Source organism: Grus americana, chromosome 5, assembly GCF_028858705.1.
Source record: "Grus americana isolate bGruAme1 chromosome 5, bGruAme1.mat, whole genome shotgun sequence".
Lineage (NCBI taxonomy): Eukaryota > Metazoa > Chordata > Aves > Gruiformes > Gruidae > Grus > Grus americana.
Window position 1 is genome coordinate 35,748,219 of NC_072856.1, and position 20,331 is coordinate 35,768,549.

The 20,331-nt window shown below is 35.4% G+C and overlaps 1 protein-coding gene across 5 annotated transcripts in view; it reads right to left on the reverse strand.

The window, feature by feature from the left end:
- Nucleotides 1-20,331, reverse strand: part of RYR3 (ryanodine receptor 3) — a 241,646-nt gene that overhangs the window by 99,726 nt on the left and 121,589 nt on the right. For all 5 annotated transcript variants that reach the window (XM_054826190.1, XM_054826188.1, XM_054826189.1 and 2 more), the window contains exons 35-40: nt 19,271-20,072; nt 18,540-18,740; nt 17,852-17,954; nt 13,905-14,042; nt 4,094-4,367; nt 2,070-2,184 (exon numbers count right to left, since the gene is read on the reverse strand). In XM_054826190.1, coding sequence (XP_054682165.1) covers nt 2,070-2,184; nt 4,094-4,367; nt 13,905-14,042; nt 17,852-17,954; nt 18,540-18,740; nt 19,271-20,072 — 1,633 coding nt within the window. The remainder of the gene's footprint in view (nt 1-2,069; nt 2,185-4,093; nt 4,368-13,904; nt 14,043-17,851; nt 17,955-18,539; nt 18,741-19,270; nt 20,073-20,331) is intronic.

Consider the following 20,331-nt stretch of genomic DNA (forward strand, 5'->3'; position numbering starts at 1 on the left):
GGAACATACTAACAGTCCAGCCATGAGGAACTTGCTTGAGAGCAGGAAAAGCAGTGTTCTGGTGCCTGATGCCACCAATATACTTGAACTCTATAGGTGACTCACTGGACAAGCCCACAGTGAACTTCAAATGAGTATACAAAACCTTAGCTGATCAAGGCATGCTCACTGTTTCTGGCCCTGCTCCTTTTTATTCAGGAGAGTACACTACCTGGCAGAGTGAAAGGTCTGCAGCATGCACAAACACGTACCTTTTCCAGATTACAGCCTACTGGTTCTACCAAGGGTCGACAACCTTTCAAGTGAGACTTCCCTGGCAGGTTAGAAGCATGCCAGTGGAAGATCAACAGACAGCAGACGATAATAATTTTAAAAGCAATACTTTCTCTCCCTGCAAGGTTGCAGTTCCCATGCAGGAAACTTCAGGCTTGGAACTGAGAAGCAACACTTCTCTGCCTGTACACTTCCCAGCCCAATGGATTGTTCTGTGAAACCTCCCCACTGCAATATCTAAAACCTGTGCTAACCATGTGCAAAACATTTTGTTAATAAGTCTTGCTGTGTTATTTCGTAACATGACTATATCCATTTGACTCCATAAAAAAATTATGGGTTCTGAATCATGAGTATCTGGAAGTTTCCACACTTAAGGAGAAAATGAGGCAGCAGGGTTTGGAATAGATCAAATTCCAAACTCACCCTATTTCTTGTCCATAGTTCATAAGATTTCTACTCTTATGCCAGTTCCCATTCAGTAGGTGACGTTTTGTATTCCCTCTGAGGTACCTAACTCTCCTCAAGTATTTCAGAAAGACAGAGACACAAAATAGGACAGGTTGGGTGGCCAGACACATTAAATGCTGCAACACCAGGTTACCAAGTAATTTCTAGGTCTGCATTCCCTTTGAAGTATACCATGGTAACTCCTGTAAAGTATTTGTGTAGATCTGTGTTACTAAAATTTTATATAAAAACATTTCTGACAGAATTAGAAGGTTGTGGGGTTGTTGTTAGTTGTTTGGGGTTTTTTTGTTTCTTTTGTTTATGTACAGGTTGTAGCAAAAACAGAGGGCTGTGACACCTATAAATTAGCAAAGCATTAATCACTGTATAATTAATTATAGCTTACCTTGAACTCAAATGTGATCATATTAAAACAAAATAACTAAAACCAGTATGTGAATAGTTTGTAACGCTGTGACTGTATAACAAATGTAGACACAATGTAGAAGTATTTTACAGAAGTATATGAGCTATGTCACCAAAGAGGGGTGTAGCTGCACACAGAAGGCATTCAAGTAATGAAAAATTGCCAGAGACATGATAAGCACAAGGTAGTAAAATGTGCTGAAAATCGCTCCAAATACGTAAGGATAGTGTGTGGCCAGGCAAAAGAAAACAAGATAAGCAGTACTGGGAGCAGAGGAGACCCCTCTTTTGGGGAGGGAGGCAATAGCATAAAAACATCAGGCATAAGCAAAGAGAAGAAAGAAGCCCATTTCGCTTCTGACTTTGTTCAGTAACCTATATATCCAGTTAGGATTCTCAAAATTTGTGCCACTCTGCCTTTGAACTAAAACATATATATATTCAAGTATAACACTAAGAAATGGAAAAATAAAACACTGCGAGAAAATTATTGCTCAGTTCAAAACTTTGAATGCTCAAATTCAAATACAAGTTGGTGTTAGTCTCTTATTATAGTCTCTTGCTAATAACTATCTGAGATGAAGAGGTATATTTTCCCAGCAGAGATACACCTCCCATAAATGCAGCTAATGCATATATTTAATTTAAAATAAGAACAAAACCTTTTAAAGTCCTATTAAAAGACAAATGAAACACCTATAACCTTTTGCTCACTTTTTAAACATCAAGTCCTAGAATGCAGGGCTCCCTCTAGTATAAAAACTGTTCTATATATAATATTAATCAATATTTCAGTTTGAACAAGCAAAATATCTTGCATAAGGGAGATTTATTTTTCTTCAGATACTTCTTAAACATCCTAGCATACTTTTGGAAAGGTTCAAAATGGAAAACACACAATAAAATTACAGTGAAATTACCTGAGACTTGTCTCCTCCAAGCACATTCACCATCACATCCATAACAGTCTCATGCATACCCAAGACTCTCATTAGGTTAGGATGCTGATAAAACACCTTGTTGTTCATGATATCCCTAAAATAGAAGAAAAGGCAACAATAAGTTTTTAAGAAACACCATTTTAATTTAAATCAACAATGGATTACTAGAGATTTCAGAAATATGTATTCACTGTAGTAACATCATTTTAAATTCTTAGATTTCAGCATAATAAAAAACACCTGACAACGAAATGCTTCACATTTCAATATGCTGTCATTCCTCTAATTTTCATGAATTCTATAAAATAAGAACCTAAACTTTTAAGTTTTTTCAAAATGGTATTTCTTCATCTTTAAATTGCTCTTACCACCAGTTCTATTTAAAGAAAAAATATATTCTATGATGATCTAAATGGAAAAGTATATATTCCGTTATGTTTTAAGTAGAGAATGGGGAACAAGAAATCTAAATCTAATCTTGCCTCTACAGTAGCACCATAATTAAATTTCTCAGTTCACAAAGTAGAAGACAATAGACAATATTCAAGGTTATCTGTTAAATGTGTTTCATCAATATTTCCAAAATTAAGACCATCTGTCAGAAGATGTAAAATGGCATACAGTCATACAGTCCTCCTAAATAGGAATATTTTAACATTTTCACTCTGCCCACCATCCTCTCAACATGTTCTAGAATTCACTGTATTGGTTTCATAATCCAGAATAAAATTTATGTGTTTCAATAGGGAACCCAGGGATTTCTGACATTTTAGGTCAACCTGTTAAAAACAAATGGCAAATAACAGACATCATGCCTGCTTTAAAGAAACACCGAAAGCTGGGAATGGAAGATGACTTCTAATACAGCACCTCTGGGAGGGGGCTATGCACATGCTGAGTTTAGACAAAACTTTCCCTTTACCCCTCCTAGAATTATCAGCAACTTTACGAACTCAGCATCAGGGAGAAATTAGATAATACTGTCACATACTAACTAATGAGTTGTTACCATGACTTCCTCAATTCTACTGAAGAGATCGGTCTCTGTAATTTTTACAAAAAACAATGCAACTTTCACAGTGAAATAGTAAGAATACTGGAAGTTCCTTACAGCTGTTGCAAAGGAGAGAAAGTGTTCAATGTTCTTGATGAAGGAGAAATAAATACAGGTCTCAGGTAATCTTACTATCAGTTTCTCTTTTTCTAAATACACCAATTTAATCAAAGTCAATAATTTTCTGTGATTTTTTTTTTCCCCCTTCTAACATTAAATGGTCTAATCCAGCAATTTTTCACATAAGAGAAGTAATGGACATGCAGGCATGCACCATAATACTGCTGCTTAACAGAGGTAATTTCGTAGCAAAGACGGAGAAAAAATTCTCACACCAGCAGGTGTTACGTAAAGGCAATTTTTTATAATTCTAATGTTATAAAGGATAACATAAGCAGTCTTCCATGTTCAAATATTTTAAGCTGCCACTGATGATGACATAATAAATACTAACCAGTTTGAAATATTTCAGATTACAATACCACTTTGCTGGGTCTACCTAACTGCTTGCACAAACATTCCAATTAAAAAGACACCAGCAAGTTTATTCACTCATGCATGAAATATAACGTGAGCTTTAAGTTTAGGAAAGATGTAGTATTGAGACCAATAAAGATTTAAGTTATCTCTTTTCTCCAGAGCTGCTAAACCATGTACTTTGATGAAGCTTTAAGCATTAGGCTTAACTATAGTAAAAAGAGTCCCTTTTCTTTAGATGAGAAAATACCTTCATTCACAGAAAGTTTTTTTTGACACATTTGAAACTGCTAGGGAGATCAGTTGGAGCCATCTTGGAAATATCTGTGAAAATGAAAATTTCTGGTACATATCTGCATTTTAGTACAGCAGTAATTTTCATCCAGGATCTGAAATTAAAGGATATATATAATATATATAATAACAAAAAGTTTTACACAAATTTAAAAATAAAATTATGTTGATTCCATACCCTAATCCATTAATCATTAGCAATTCCTCCTCTTTTCCCATCCTGACACTGAGAAGGGAGCGAATCTGGCCCAGTGCTGCAAGCAGATTAATGGTATCCTTCACAGAGGCAGCACTAATAGTGTATGCTTTCCTCAGAGCTTGCAGTAGCTCACCAATGCTGTCATATTGCCTACGAAGGAGGGTGTACATAATTCGAACTAATTCTGGATCTTGAATCTGATCTTCCTGGGACCAGCGCACCATAGTCTGGGATATGAGTTCTTTCAGTGTAGCTATAAGGATAAAATACATAAAATGTTACTAGCTATTACAACAACAAAAAATGCCAAAAACATGTGTTACAGTAAAATATTAGATAACAGTAGACAATGAGGCACTTGTAGGAGAGCAAAAGAACACAAGCAGACTGAACAGGATTTTTCAATTGGAAAAATAACTTTTAGATCTTTCAAGATAAGTATTATGCTCTTGAGAGACGGAAACCAAGAAACATCTACTTAGCGTTCAAGTCAATACCAGCATTGTTGGCAATGAAAATTTCTGAGCTGATCGTGACTCTAAGAATCATCCTTGTAAGTTAAATGCTCTATTTAAATTTTTAATTTATCTTTCATTTCTATATCAAGATTTATAAAATAGCACTAAGTGCAGCGCAAACAATTTTTCATTAGGAATGACTGAAATCTAATTTTATAATGCCAAATAAACGTCATGCTTTTGATGATCATCAGCCTAGGTTTGGAATACAGAAATTGATAATTAAGTTTTCAGTAAACAGTTTATTGGCTGACAAGTATGAGTTCAATTACAGCAGAAATATTCATGAATGTGAGCTCAGCTTGCCAATCAATTTTGCCAGGGGGGAGAAGGAAATAAAATCTGTTCTAAAGTTACAAAACTGCCAGAAAGGAGGATGAGATAGCCACCTTTTAAAATCAAATATCCAGTTCAGGGCCTAGCCAGGGTGATTTGAGCAGCTTTTGCTACTCATTCACTTGATGAATATTTAGCTATTTTGTTGTTCCAACAAAGGATCTACATTGTCTTCAGAAAGATGATCTGCGCAGAAACATCTCAGAATTGTATGATGATGCAAACACACTAAGGAGCAGGAGATGCAAACTGACTTAGAATGGGGGAATTTAATCTGTATTTCCCATCTGTTTGGGGAAAGTCACTGTCACTTGGGAATACATTATCTAAAAATATTGTATTGTTTGGAACTACAAAATGTATATTGCTTGAGGCAGTTCTGTTGTATACATTACATGTTCAATGACCTTGAAAAAATTTTTCTGAGCCCAGAGTTTAGGAAACTTACCTGAAAACAACACACATGTTCCAGTCCTTGTTTCAACAAATTTTCATTGTTGATATCAAGTAAAACATGAATAATCACCTTCCTTCATAAACCAATGCAATTTCTTTCCTCTATTTCCAGCAGAGTTACCTCTTCACTTTCCCAAACTTCTTCCATTGGCAAGAACTGCTCCCTCCCAATTTCCAGCACAAAAGTGTTTATAGCTAGTGTATATCCATTTATTTTTGTGTCTACACTATCCTTTCACTTGCTAACTCTTTTCCTTTAGTTTACTTAATGATGTATTTATAGAAAACCAGCATTAATTCTCAGATTTTTAAAGGCTCTTTTCTGTGGGAACAGATTCTGTATTTCATTAAGACAACCCTATTCTTAGAGGCATGTTAGGAATGAAAACATTAAACAAGCTTTGTTTCAAAAGACTATATAACTTTCTTCAATCAAAACAATTTCTTCTTTCAGAGCAACAAGGCAATTTCCTCTTCTTTGAACTAAACTTTTCTTTCCTAGAATAACTAATAATTTCCCACAACTTTCCAACTCATTGAGTGTCACTGATTTCTGGTTACATAAATATAATATATATAAATTATGTTAGGTCTTTGACTCCTCAGGTGTGATGCCCCCTCTCACAAGCCTAAAGGACAAAATGTGCACAAATTTTTGTCTTTTTGTTTTACAAATATAGGTCCTTGTTTCCTTAGTATTGCCAGAAATATATAATTTTTGTTGGATTCAAAGGAATATAACTTTCAAAATAATGTGATGTTTTGGATTTTTTTTGTTTGATGAGGGAAAGTACCACATGATTCACTCCAAATAGATATTTTCCACTTCGGCAACAAAAATACCGACTCAATTATGAGTGTGATTTTATACACTTGAGTTAACCGTCAGATATTTATACATATAACTAAAAGATTATTAAAATTTTTAGTACAAACATAATATTGCACAGGAAATGCATTCTCGGGAAAGGAACAAATGAAAAACAAATTGTTTCCCTGATATTGAATTGTCTGTGCAGAGGTTCCCACGTGTAATTGCAACAAAATGGTCCTGTGTTTTTTAGAGCTTCTCTCTGGAGTTTTGAAAGTGTTCTTCCATAACAAGTGTTAGCGTTTCTTGGATTTTAGAACTTTTGAAGGTTTTGATTTTTTTCTTCTGATAAAGCTTTTAAGTAGCATATTGCTATATGCAATTACTTTTAGGCAGTATGGCAAATAGCCTTAGAGAAATCAATTAGCCATGTCCTTGCATGGATGAATTTTTGGTTGAAAGATAAGAAATGGAAGTAGAACTAAATGGTAGTGGTCACAAAGAGGGAGAAAAACCAGTGATGTTCTGCATATATCCATGCTGTGTTCCGTGATGTTAAGTTTTCTCCTTCCCTACAAGACCTGAGAAGGGGATAAGCGGATGCAAACAAGTTTGATGATACAAAGTTATGAAGGATAGCAAATATGAGTGTAACTGAAAAAAAACCCGCAGAACTTAAAAGGACGAAACTGGGCAATAAAATGATAATGAAATTCAGTTTAAATAAAGGCACCATAAATAAAATGAGTCCTCATTTATAAATAGAATGAAGAGATGTTAACAGAGATAAGATCTGGCAGATAGATCCCTGAAAATCGCAGAATAGTTGAAGTTGGAGGGGACCTCTGAAGGCCACCTGATCCAACCCCCATGTTCAAGCAGGGCTGCCTAGAGCCGGTTGTCCAGGACTGTGTCTAGATGGTTTTTGAATATCTCTAAGAGGAAGACCTCCCTGATCAACTCATAAAAATATCAGCTCAATTATAAGTATCAACTCAAATTCACTGGCAGTCAAAAAGATCAAATCAAAAGCCAGGATTTAATAAGAAAGGAATTACAGCAAAGTACATTATGCCATTATGTTAATCCATAGTTCAGTCACACCTTTTCATCCAACACAAGACCATCAAATGAAGCCCATTCACAATTCAGGAGTTAAGCCAAAAAGAAAGGTGTCTCTTCACATAATGGATGACAGAACCCTAAAAATCCCTGACAAAAATGTGGCAGATGCTAAAAGTTCACATTTGCTCAAGTGGAGACTACACAAATAGCTGTCAGAAAGATACAATGGGGATATAAAAGGACAAACCTCTTCAGACTCAGGAAATCTCCTGAGATGAAGATAACTGGGGACTGGGACAGTATTAAAGTTGTAAGTATCATATCTGATTGTTTTATTCTTGTTTTATTCTAACTTGTCCCTAGATAGCCGTTTGTGGTCACTGTTTGAAACAGGGTATTGGGCTGGACGGATCTGAATCACTACAGCCTGTCTTACCCTTCATATTCTAAAACTGTAGAGTCTGCTTAGCACTTGTAGCTCTGAGTGTATAACGCTCATTCCCATGATTAATTTCTTATCTGAATATTTCTTAAAGATACAGAACTTTGCAGTCCATTTTCTACTGCCTTAAACTAGAGACCTCTTGTGCTGCCATTCCCAGCCACTTAGATATACTCGCCCACATCTAAGCACAGCAGTACACTCTCAGGACTTCTAGCTGAACTCCTGCAAAGAGGAAAGCCAGAAACACTTGCAACATTTGTCAAAACACTTTATTAATAATCCTTTAAGAGACATTAAGGTTTAAAACCTCAGGAAATAAGAATATAGTTCTTTCTAGGCTGCTCTTACACCTTCTGTGCATCTTAGTTTAGGTTTAGCAGAATCTGTTTAGAGTCTCTTTTTCTAATTAGATGTATTGTGACAGTGAACTGTTGTTTCCTCCCCTCTAATCTTTTCTACCCTCTTTTGCTCTATACTGAAATGGAGAAGCTGCTGTGTTTGTTGCACTTGAAGAAAAAGATCTCCTTGCAACTCAGCCAAAAGATGAGGATAGATGAGAAAAAATCAAACGTGATGACTCCAGCATGATCTCAATAATAGTCAGCAATAGTCTGAGATTCTTTTTGACTGCCAATAAATCACAAATGTACTGTACTGCAACAAGATGTTCTATAACCAAAATTTAAAAAAAAAACCAAGCAAGAAAAAAAATGGAGCCAACAGCCAGTGGAAAGTCAAGTTAACATTCTGTGGTTTCAGTGCTTCAGTTCACTTTAAGGAACAAAGTCTTAAAGGACACAGTCTATGACTCTTCAATTTAATGCTACGATTATATCTTTTCTTTTCTTGAACATGCAGTGGATATTATTCAACAGAGGTTTAACATTTTCACACAAACGTTCTCATATATCCACACTAAGATCTCTTTGAAAGATCCATCATTCATTGATTTAATGTGGGAACTGAATTAGGGCATTTGTTCAAGCCAGTAAATTCTATTTCCTGATTTCTGTTCTAGGACCAGTAATCAAGTGTATACCTTCAGAATATATGGTCCTACATGAAAGATTCATATTATAATAGCAGAAACCCTCCCTAAGTTAGGGGCACCTGAAAAGCCATAGTTAAGTGAGCCTGACAGCCATCGTTTCTCTTCCCAAAAGGCAGGAACAAGATCATTGATCTCCTTTAATTTCTACCTGCAGAAAAAACTAAGGAGCAGATATATCAATCACTGTCTTTAAAATGTCTGCCATTTCTTGTGTGTAAGGGGTACTACCCCTTTTATCATACCACAAGCCTCTGGCTTGAGGAAGGAGATGAAGGGCAGGCAGCAGCTTAATCTGTAACAGAAGCTGGGAGCAATCTGAATAGTGGGCATGGTGACATCATTAACCAGCTAAAACAGTTGCTAATATTTTTCCAATTTTTAAGTTTTAACAAGAAATTGCAGTACCTTAACAATCATTCAAGGCTGCATGATGAGTTCCCCATATATATGCCTTATCTAAATTATGACTTGTTACAAAAGTTAAAAAAGTCTTATCTTCGTAATTAATTATTACATAACTAATTTATTAACTCAATGTATTTATTCTCCAAATTCTAGCTTGTTTGTAAAAACAAGCTTTACTAATGCATCATTAACACTAGTTTAAATTGCTGGCTTTCCTCTCCTAAGACAAAAGTCCATTTCTGAGAAGATATGAATGCACGCTTAGAGGAAAGGAAGATTTCCTTGTAGAAAATACTTCTTTTCTACGAATGTTCACACCCTAAGTATATATGACCAGATGCTCAAGGCCAAAGACTTTTAGCCTTGGCAAAGGTACATGTCATGGACTCCACCACCCCTCTTCATGCATAAGAAGACTGGGATACCTCAGGCACCCGTTTCCTTTCACTCTCCGAATTCCAGATTTCCTGGGGGTAAAGGGGAAGTGCACACATAGATTACATATGTCACAGTCTCCAGCTACAGTCAAGTATATAATACACCATAACATAATATAAATATGATAGAATTTTTCATTGTCCTTTGAATTACTTCATCCATATGTATATTTGTACTATACGTCACTCCAAGGAGAAGCCCAAGCCTGAAGAGATTATCTGAAATTTCTAGAAAAACAGACATTGTGGAATCACTTGTCCAACCTGCATTTCTTGCAACCCAAAGCTACAGTATATGAAATATGTACGCTGCTCTCTCTGCTCCAAGGACCAAACACCATGTGCCCTGAGGCTTTAGGAGTCAATGCTTCCTGATTCCTGACAACAGAATCTGCATGAAGCCTGTAGAAGAAATGATAATTCCCAGATACTGAGTAGATCCTACTACCATTAAAGAGAAAGCAGACAGTAACAGATGAGTCACTGGAGAATAAAACCCTTTTTCATGCAGCACATGAGATTATTATAAGATTTAATGTATTTACAGCCTAGTATCAAGCTTAACAGACCAAAATATGCTTTCAGGGCAGGATAAACCCTCTCCGGTGCTTTACAGAACAAGTAGATCATGTAAGAGCTGTCCTGACTTATAAATTAGCATTGATGTCTAATCTCACACAACTCTTGATGAAATGATTAAGTTTGAAATGAAATTAACTCTTCTGGGTCTGTACAAGGACCTATCGCCAAACTGAGCAAATTGGAACTAGAAGAGGAGCACTTACTACCATTGTTGGTTGGAAGACCAACCTCTAGTCACTTGCACAATTCTGCACATGATATTTGAATAGTGTTATAGAAACTTAGAGCTGGCAAAATCCAATCTTCATTTGCAAAGGCAATGAGAAACCTCAGCAAAAATTTATGTTCTAAAGAAAGACCTGAAGGAATTTGGCTTTTTGCCTTACTTATTTCCTCATCGTCCATAGTCACTACTAAGGATTGAAAACTAATAAAAATATGACAGCAAAGACAAAATTTCTGAGATTCACACTACACATCAGCCTCACTGGGGGTAATACATGGCAGTGAAAGCTGGGTGAGTTGCTCAAAGAGGCTCAACAAAATGCTCCTGCAGCTGGTGAAGGAATTGTAAGCTGAGAAGCCATCTAGCCTATTTAGACCATGAACACTCCTCCTGTGTTAGGGAATAAGAATGTACACATACAGAAATACTGCTCAGAAAAAAAAGTCTTTGATTTCAAGTGTTTTGGCGTGTTTATGTGCATGTATGTATGTTTGTGTTTATATGTACCCTAAGAAGAGGTAGAAGTAGGAAGGAATGTGAACACATTGTTTTTCCACTAGTCTTTCCCTGCCAGTAACACAATCAGCTACAATAAATAATTGATTAGAGGAAGTAGAGCCAAAAGAACAATATACCTTCAAAATGCAACATGAAATATTGCAGAGATGAAATAATAATGACAAATTGCTACTCAACTGAAGCAGACAGAACTTGAGATAACTTCAGGATGTAGGACTTTCCTGTCTTCTGATTACAAACAAGCTGCTTTGCTCTCAAGTAGCAAAGAGGTTAAACTAATCTCTGTAACAAAAGTTACAGGAAGGTATCTGTAACATTTTTTTTATTTCAGTGCTTCCCTTTAATTAGTGTCTCGCGATATATGCAATAGTCTATTTTCAGCTTTCCATTGCTAAAATGACTGCATGCAGTTATCAATTACTTAATGCATGTGCATTATTTCTTAAATTTATTAATCAACTAAATAATATTCTTCAAAGCATTATAAAGAAATGAGCAGCTGCTATATATGACATCCCTCTGTGGTTATGAATATGCTTGGTTTCTCTGAAAATGCAGCATTTCAGAGAGCCAAAAATGGTTCACATACAGTATAGTACTTATTATAAGCTCTGGCAGCATGTACAAGTTAAAATTGATTGAATGTAATAATTTTATTTTTTTTATTTCCTCTGTATACAGGTATATAACAAAATACATTATACCCTGTAAGTGTTCAAATATTTGCTGGATAATGCTTCTGAATCTGGTTATAGGAACATGAAGAAAACTTTCTGGAACAAATTCTTAGTCTCCTTTTCTGCCTGTTTTATGCCATCAGGCATGGTAAAGTAATAAGGAGACAGATATGAAATATGGCAAGCATATGACATTTGCATATAAATAACAACAAATGTTGTTTTGATTTATTCTTCCATAGAAGACAAACTTTCCATCTTTTTGTATTACAAAAACTATGAATTACAGTGCTAAATTTATCTACCATTCCTCTGTGTGTAGAATAACCTTGATTCAACTATATTTATGTTTCTTACAAGAACTAGCTTTAATTCAAGAGTAAAAACTTCCATTGGTTAACATCTCTCAAGCTTTGCACAGGTTTCTCTTACTACAGCATACAAAATGGATATATATGTTATCAGCAGATACATACATCATATGAATCAAGTTCAACCAACCGCCACAGTGCCTTGCAACATGTAGTGTCAGGCCTTTTTAAGAAGAAAGCTCATCAACGTATCTACTCAGCATCAACCAAGAGAAGGCTCAGGGGCAATCTCATCGATGTATATAAATGCCCGAAGGGAGGGTATAAAGAAAACAGAGGCAGGCTCTTTTCAGAGTCCAGTGACATGACAAGAGGCAATGGGCGTACACTGAAACACAGGACGGTCCATCTGAACAAAAGAAATGAGGGTGACTGAGCACTGGCACACTTTCACCAAGGAGGGTGTGGAGTCTCCATCCTTGGAGATATTAAAAAACCATCTGGACACAGTCCTGGGCAGCCTGTTCTAGGGGGCCCTGCTTGAGCAAGGGGTTGGACCACATGACCTCCAGAGGTTCCTTCCAGCCTCAGCCATTCTGTGGTTCTATGAGTCACTGCCACGGGCATTACATACATTTAAAAATGGAAGAATAAGGACTATCTATTGGCCTACTCTTCCACATCATTAAACTAATTAACTTTAAATACATTATTGTATTGTTTCAACAGTTACTTTCAGTTCTCTGTTGTGTTTATTCAGCTGTGCTAGGTGGAAGGACTGTTTCCAGTGATGTAATATATTCTTCCATATATATTTTTCCTGCGTCTGTGGATTAAATTGTCTCTCTCCTTATCTCAGTTTCAAAACGTATATAGAGACCTTTCAAGTGGTTTTAGTTAAATATTTATATTTTTAAGAAATGTTAATAGCTTAATATTACTCAGCAAAGATACAGGGATATCCCAGTCGTCCTCCTCTACAATATTCTACTGCCGAAAGAAACATTAAAAAAATTCTGTTAAATGGTGTCTGTTCTTCTCGTGTATATTTAAACAATATGAAAGCTAACTGTAAAGGGCAATGAAATTTATAAACAATAGAGAAAAAAATTCAGGCAAACTGATAATATCTAGACAGACAGTATTTTTCTCTGCCCTCTGTTTTTACAGACACATGTTAAAGATCTATAAAAGCAAAGTGCAGAAAAAAAATAGCAATACTAAATTCTGGAAAATTCTGTTAACTCAAGCATTTATGAATACAGAATTTGTACTTGTGAAAATAAAGATGTTCTTTCTGTTTAATTAGTCAGATAGATTTAATGTTTCTTTAAATTCAGAAAGGATATGGTCAGACAGGGTATGGATATACATGTGCATGTTATGTGATGCTTGAGATAAATCTGAACAAGTTATTAGTTTTTAATATCAAGTCATTAGTTTTTAATGAATCATCAAGTAAAATAAGTGAAAGCTATCCCTTTTTATACAAAAAACAAGAACTGTAAAACCATTTTGTCACATATCTTGGTACTGAGATGTATACAGCTTCGCATGCAGTAAAGGAAAATGAAGTGGAGTTAAGCTGTAAAGAAGAAAGTTTTTGTATTTTTAAAAAAAAATATAAATGGAAACTTCTTAAATTGAGAATGCTTGAGTCTAGATTATTGTGCCATGATTAACTTTTTACATTTTTTGTAAAGATTATGCAAATTTTCAACCCCAGAATTAATGATCTGGATCCAAAATCTTCCACTCATTTTAACTTCTTGTTTAACCATGCAGCTAAGATGTTCAGTATGTAGGATAATTGTTCTAAGAGGCAGAAGTAACTTAAATAAATAGACTCCTTCAGTCTACTATAAAGTTTCATTATAAAATGCACTCTTGTTGACTGTGTACACCTTTAACATTTGCATCACGGAAGTATTTATGTGGAAAGAAAACTTACTAGGAGATTTCTCTTCTTCCTCCTTAGGTTCTACTTTTTCTGCTTTTGGTGGACCTTTGATTTTATACATCAATGAACAGAGTTTGCCAGTCAAGGAGGAATCTTCCTCTTCCTCCTCCTCCTCTTCTAGTGGGATACCTTAGCAGATAATAAAACTGATTAGAGAGAAAACTTAACCTTCGAAGATTAACTCCTTCAATATTTAAACAATACTAAAATATCTACAGGATTTTTTTTTTAACCATCAAATTTCATACAGGAAGAAAAACATAGTAAGACCAGGAGCTCTAACATGTTAGCTACAGTAGCACCCCTCAAATTATGTTGATTTCAGTACACATACTTCTTATATCCATATTTATAGTATTATTTTTTTAGTATTATGACCAAAAAGGTGGTATTTTTTCAAAGATTCTACTATGGCAATTAATTTTGACTCAGACTCATATTTGATTAAATATGTGATCCTTTTTTCATATTGCAGAATGTAAGTTAAAGAAAGAAATGTATGGCCGTATCTCACAATATAGTAGAATTTTTCAGTCGAGATATTTAGCAGTCAAAAGCAAACATATTAACTGAATTTAAAACTGTTCAGGGATTATACCGGTGATATATGTTTTTCATGAAAATGTATACGAGATCGGATGTCATTTTACAAGGTAGTTTAATATAGTTCAGTTCACTACGTTGCTTCACAACCATCCAAAGAATTTTCAAATCTTTCACACCTCTTAGTCATGATCAGATACCACTTGTTATGTGCAGAAGCACAGAACATCTAAGCAGGTTCCCTTCAGAGCAGAGCTAATTGTGCTGAGCTGAAATGTAAGCTTTTGCTGTTTTGCTGCTGGTCAGACTGAAATTGAGAAAAGGAAAAGATTTCCAGATGGAATACTAAAGAGATACAAGTTGGAGCAGAGGGAAAAGAATAAACTGCGGAGGCTAAAACTGGTTTGAAAAAAAGAAACTAGGAAAGGAAAAAACTGAAATGTGTATCAGGTTGGAGACTCTTTGCTGCTGGCAGCAACCAAGAAGGAGTTAAAGTTATGACTAGGAGTGACTAAGTGACTAGGAAGTAAAAAAATTTAGAGGCAATGGGAGAGAATGAGAGAAGTAGAAATTGAAATTGGACACTACATATGGAATTTAAGAAATAGGAAAAGTGAGACCAGCTGGGCAAAATTAAAAGCTAAGAATGAAGGAAGACTACAGTCAGAGTTTGAGAAAAATAAGAATGGGAAATGTAGCCAATAAGGAGAGGAAAGAGAAAGCAGACAAGGATGTTAAAGAAAGCAAGAAACTATCTGGCATTGAAAAAAAGAGCTAGGCCCTGGAAGGAAGCGAGAGACACTGGAACGGACAGACAAGAAGAAATGCACGGGGATGATGAGTTAAGACAGTGTTGGACTGGAGGAGACGAGGTCTCATTCACTGCTCCATATCAGTCATTATTCATTCAGCATCCTCTTAAGAGTTGCAATCCATTCAGAAGCTGACCATCTCATGTTGCTACTAGCTAAGCATTTAATTCAAGTGGCGGAGGTCTGTGCACTGGAACAGATGGTTTCATCCCGGATAACTGTCAATTTGATATTGTGCATTAAAATCTGTTGTAAATTTGTTTGTTTTGTTTATAACCAAGAAATTATACACAAAATTATGATAGAGGACTATTATTTCGCTGGCAAAATTAACCACTCACAGTTAGGACATGGTAGGATTAAGACCGCCTGAGTAACTTTAATTCAGACTATTTGCGTATATTCATTATGAAACAGCCTTTAATTACTTGATTGCATACATATTTTTCCACTTAGACTGCAAAGTATACTTAGTATTAAAAAGCTGATTAAATATTCCAGGCACAACTCCTATTCATTTTATCTGCAGCTGTGATTGCATAGTACTGATTTTCAGGAATAAGTCAGGACACAGATAGTGAGGAGCATTTATCTGCAGCGACCACCTGTGATAAATCTGTACAAAGTAATGAATATGGTTTTGTTTAGAATCCAGAGGATCGTTAAACTATTTTAATCACGAGACTCTGCTTTCTCTATCTTCAGTTCTCTCTCTCATTCAACATACACATTTATAATGTAGTAAACAATAATAAAAGTACACCTACAATCAGTAGGGTTTCACCTCTTGAAAAGATGAAGAGTGATCAAGAGCTAAGCTAACTCAATATCAGCAGCAAGACTTCAAGGTAAAATAAGTATATTGCTGAGTTAAGACATTTCCAACTAAGTTGGGGGTCTTCCATAATCTTCATCCTGGAGTCTCAGAGAACTCTCTGATGCCAAATAGGCATTATCTTTGAAAAAACAGAGGTCAGGTCAAGTCCCAAGTGACTGAACAATGGAGATGACTATCTATCTTAATAAAAATGGGGAGAAAGAGGAGTAGCTATGAGGATATTAACTGTTTAACACTTGGAAGAAAAATGCTGGACTGAAAGAAATAGTTTTTGGTAAGCACTTAGAAGCAAGGATGAATAACACTTAACACAGGATTGTCAAAACCAAATTATGTTAAACCAACTAAATTTCCACCTATAATGTAGCAAACCTTGCAGATACAAATCTTGATTTTAAGGACCTCTAATACTGTCTCATAGATTATCCTCAGAAATAAGCTGATGAAATGCAACTTAGATACCCACTGACCGACTCAGCTTTGGTTGAGGCTAAGGCTGAGGTAGTTGAAAATTGGTAACTGGCTTATCGCAAAATCACAGCTTGATGGTCGCTGGAGATTCTAATAGGGTACGCAGAAATAGCAGCACAAGATGATAGCAGAAGCCTTAACAATACAAGCACGGAATGGTGTGGGAGGCACCACGGCTACAAACAGAAATCACCAACTGTTAATAACAGGTCACTAAAAGAATGCAATTCCATGAACTGGGTAAAACTGATTTTAGGGATAACCAGTGAAGAAAGAACTAGCAGACTGTATTAGTAAACATTTAAAAGTGACCTCAGGTGAACAGAAGGAGGAGAAGGAAGAAACTATTAACATTACTTGGCTCTTCCTGGGGAAGAACTTGAGATGCTGTCAATTCACTGTAATGACTCTGTCCCCTTCTTAAACAAGATGGGTGCCATCAACCATAGGACCAAGAAATGCACTGGAAGAGTGACTACCAACATATCTACCAAGTAGGTAGATACAAAAAAGCTTGTGTATATCAGTTTTAGCTGCATAAGTATTGGGAATGAGCAGTAATAACTGGATGACTCAGACTATAAATGTTAGTATCATTGTAAATGGACTAATAATTCCATGATTGTCTTGATTAAACTAAGATCTCAATAGACTAATGAAAGATTTTTGGCATTGCATATAAAGTGTGATTTCTTAACCCACATAAATTGCACAGGGTATTGGATATAGCTCATCCTTAAGGATACTCTAAGGAAATTCAAATTCAATGACTGGGGCAACTCCAGCTGTAATGTGCAGTGCAACAGTGTTTTCTAATGATTGACCATCACAGTTATGTATACACCAGGAAACTAAGCTAAAGCAGAAACAGCACCCCTCAACTACTGTTTTTTATTAAATTTTCTACTGCTCAACTTCACAGCAATAATTTGTCTGCTTGTACACATACACATACCTATATAAATCTTTTAAGGTAATCCAACCTTCTTGTTTGGATGATTTTTACTTTTTCTAATTAAATATAAAATTGATATATAAACAGAATAATATTGGATAATATTTAATAGATATATAACAATGAAACTTAAAACCATGCGCAGGTTTCCCATGTTTTTGAAATACACACCAAATCTGTCAGGAAAGTCACCATGTAGACAGTAATACATCTAACAAAAAACCCCTTAAACTAGTATTTTTTTTTAACTGATCTGTTATTCTTTTCATGTAAAGTGTCAAAAAGATAAACAAAAACATAACAAAACCTTGCCACTCACCACAGTGAATTAGAAGATCATCATGAAATTCATATAACTCATCCCGAATCTCCTCTGGACAGGGACAATCCTCTCCCAGTTGAAAATTCAGTAACATATTAATCTTTAGTGGAATTAAAACATAGTTAAAACACTGAAATAGCCTAAGACATATTCTAATATATAGCCAGACTTTACCTGTTTATAATAAAATTTATAATCAAATTAACATAAAACACAGATTTCTAATACAGCTTAAAGGAAATACTAAAGCAATGGTACTTTGTAAGCTTTAAGTATGATTAACATCAAAATACAGTTACATTTCATAATAAAGCTATTTCCTGGACAGAAAATACTATTTCCAACATACAGATGTCAGCACAACACTAACTTCATGCTAACTTTTAGCAACTAAAATTATCTTCATCTTGCAGAACTGGATGAATCTCAGCTCGTCAGTACTGGGCAGTAATGTTCAATTTTTCCATACTGTTGAGAAATCCTAAGTCAGCTTTGGTTTAGTGCTTGAATTCTGGAGTACAGGTATAAGCATTCTGACATTCAGTATTTTGTAGCATCTTAATAAATTTTATTTCAAATTGAATTTTGGTTCTCTAGCAGTTCCAACGGTAGTTTAGAAGTCAGATTTACTTTATCATCACAAACAATTTTTTATCTTTAGATTCAACATTTCATGTAATATTACCTGTTCTTGAGGAGGAGACCGAAATTCTTTAGTCTTTTTGGCAGTCAAAGCAGCAGACATGTTCAAGGCTTGCATGAGTTCATTGTACCTGTATTTCTGATTATATTGCAATTTTGATACATAACGGTCTGCAAATGATACAATTGCTTCCACTCTATGTTGTAGCTCACAGTCACAGAAATAATTGAGTAAATGACACATCTAGGACAGAAAAAACAGACTTAAGTTCAAGAGTTTAACAAACTCTAATTTGGGAAGAACTGCAGTGAATACTATACACTGCAACAGACTGTAAAAATGAGGGACTTTTTTCCAATATTTTTCTTTTAACAGTGTAAAGATGACAAATTTATAGTATTATCAATCAGATAATAAAGCTGTATATTGTATTCACTGTCTTGCACTCCATGCACTCAAAACATGTAGAAATCATAGAATCATAGAACAGTTTGGGTTGGACGGGTCCTTTAAAGATTATCTGGTCCAACCCTTCCTCTTTTAAAATGCACCTATGAAACAAGTAAGTATTTGCATAACTATTTTGAGTCTGAAGATACACGTAGAAAAAATTGCATCATCATCAAATGTGGTTATTAACATGAGGTCATAAGGCAAAGTGAAATAAAGATCTCCAGGATTTCAAATCTTGCAAACTAGAGAACAGACAAAAAGCACTACCTTTCTTTCACCAATAGTAGAACATACGTAATACATTTATATTAAGTAGTCACCTGAAGCTTAACAGATTCTGGTAATCTTGTCTGCAATAAGCCCTTTGCAGGAGCTTTTGTTTCTTTTATCGCTTTCTCCCCAGCTTCTACAGCTTTTTCTTCAACTTGTGTAACTTCTTCCTTCTCTGTCCTCTCTTCTGTTTCCTCCTTGTGATCTCCAAACACATTGGGATCAATGAGGAGCAATACCTGTTTCACATCATCATCATCAAAAACACCCATTATGAGCAATGTTGCTATCAGTTTAAGAACAGGAACGAACTGGAATGCAACGTGCCCTCCAACAGGGTCTCGTATATGAGTACCGCTACACTGTACTGCCTCTGTTAACATACTTATGGCCTTGGATTTAAGTGTATCAAGGGGTATCTCTGGGCTGGATGTCTGACGTTCTTCACTGGTCACAATAAAGCATGGAGTAGAAAAATTAAAGCCTGGTTTCAGACAAGTGCTAAGCCCTACCCCAGGTAAACCATGCTTCTTTGTTTCATCAGGATATAATTTAATAGTTCGAGTTTCATCTGTAACTGGAATGATAAATTCATTGTTCATCATGAGCTTGGCTTGCTTGGCATGCTCCAGATGAATACTAATGAGCAAGTCGTAGAATCCAGAACGTAGGAGTCCAGGTAAGTATTGATTATCTATTGTATAAAATAGCTGAGATATGTCCACATGGCTACAAAGTGCATAAGCAACTCTAGTGTTACCTAGAGCACTAACTGAGCTATACAGTTTTAAAGTGTGGTAGTGAAACTTCATCAAATCTTCTTGTTCACATAGTTCCAAAATATCAACACATCTGTTATGAAATAAAGAAACAGAACACCAGTCAATTTAATGAATAATAATTTTGTAAAATAAAAGATTTATAACCTCTCCACATTTTGGTGAGTTTCATTTTAAACTATTAATATTAACGTTAATACTGACTAATCATAGAATAGTTTGGCTTGGAAGGGACTTCCAAAGATCATTTAGTCCAGCCTCTTTGCCATAGGCAGGGATAACTTCAACTAGACCACGTTGCTCAGAGCCCCATCCAACTTGACCTTGAATGT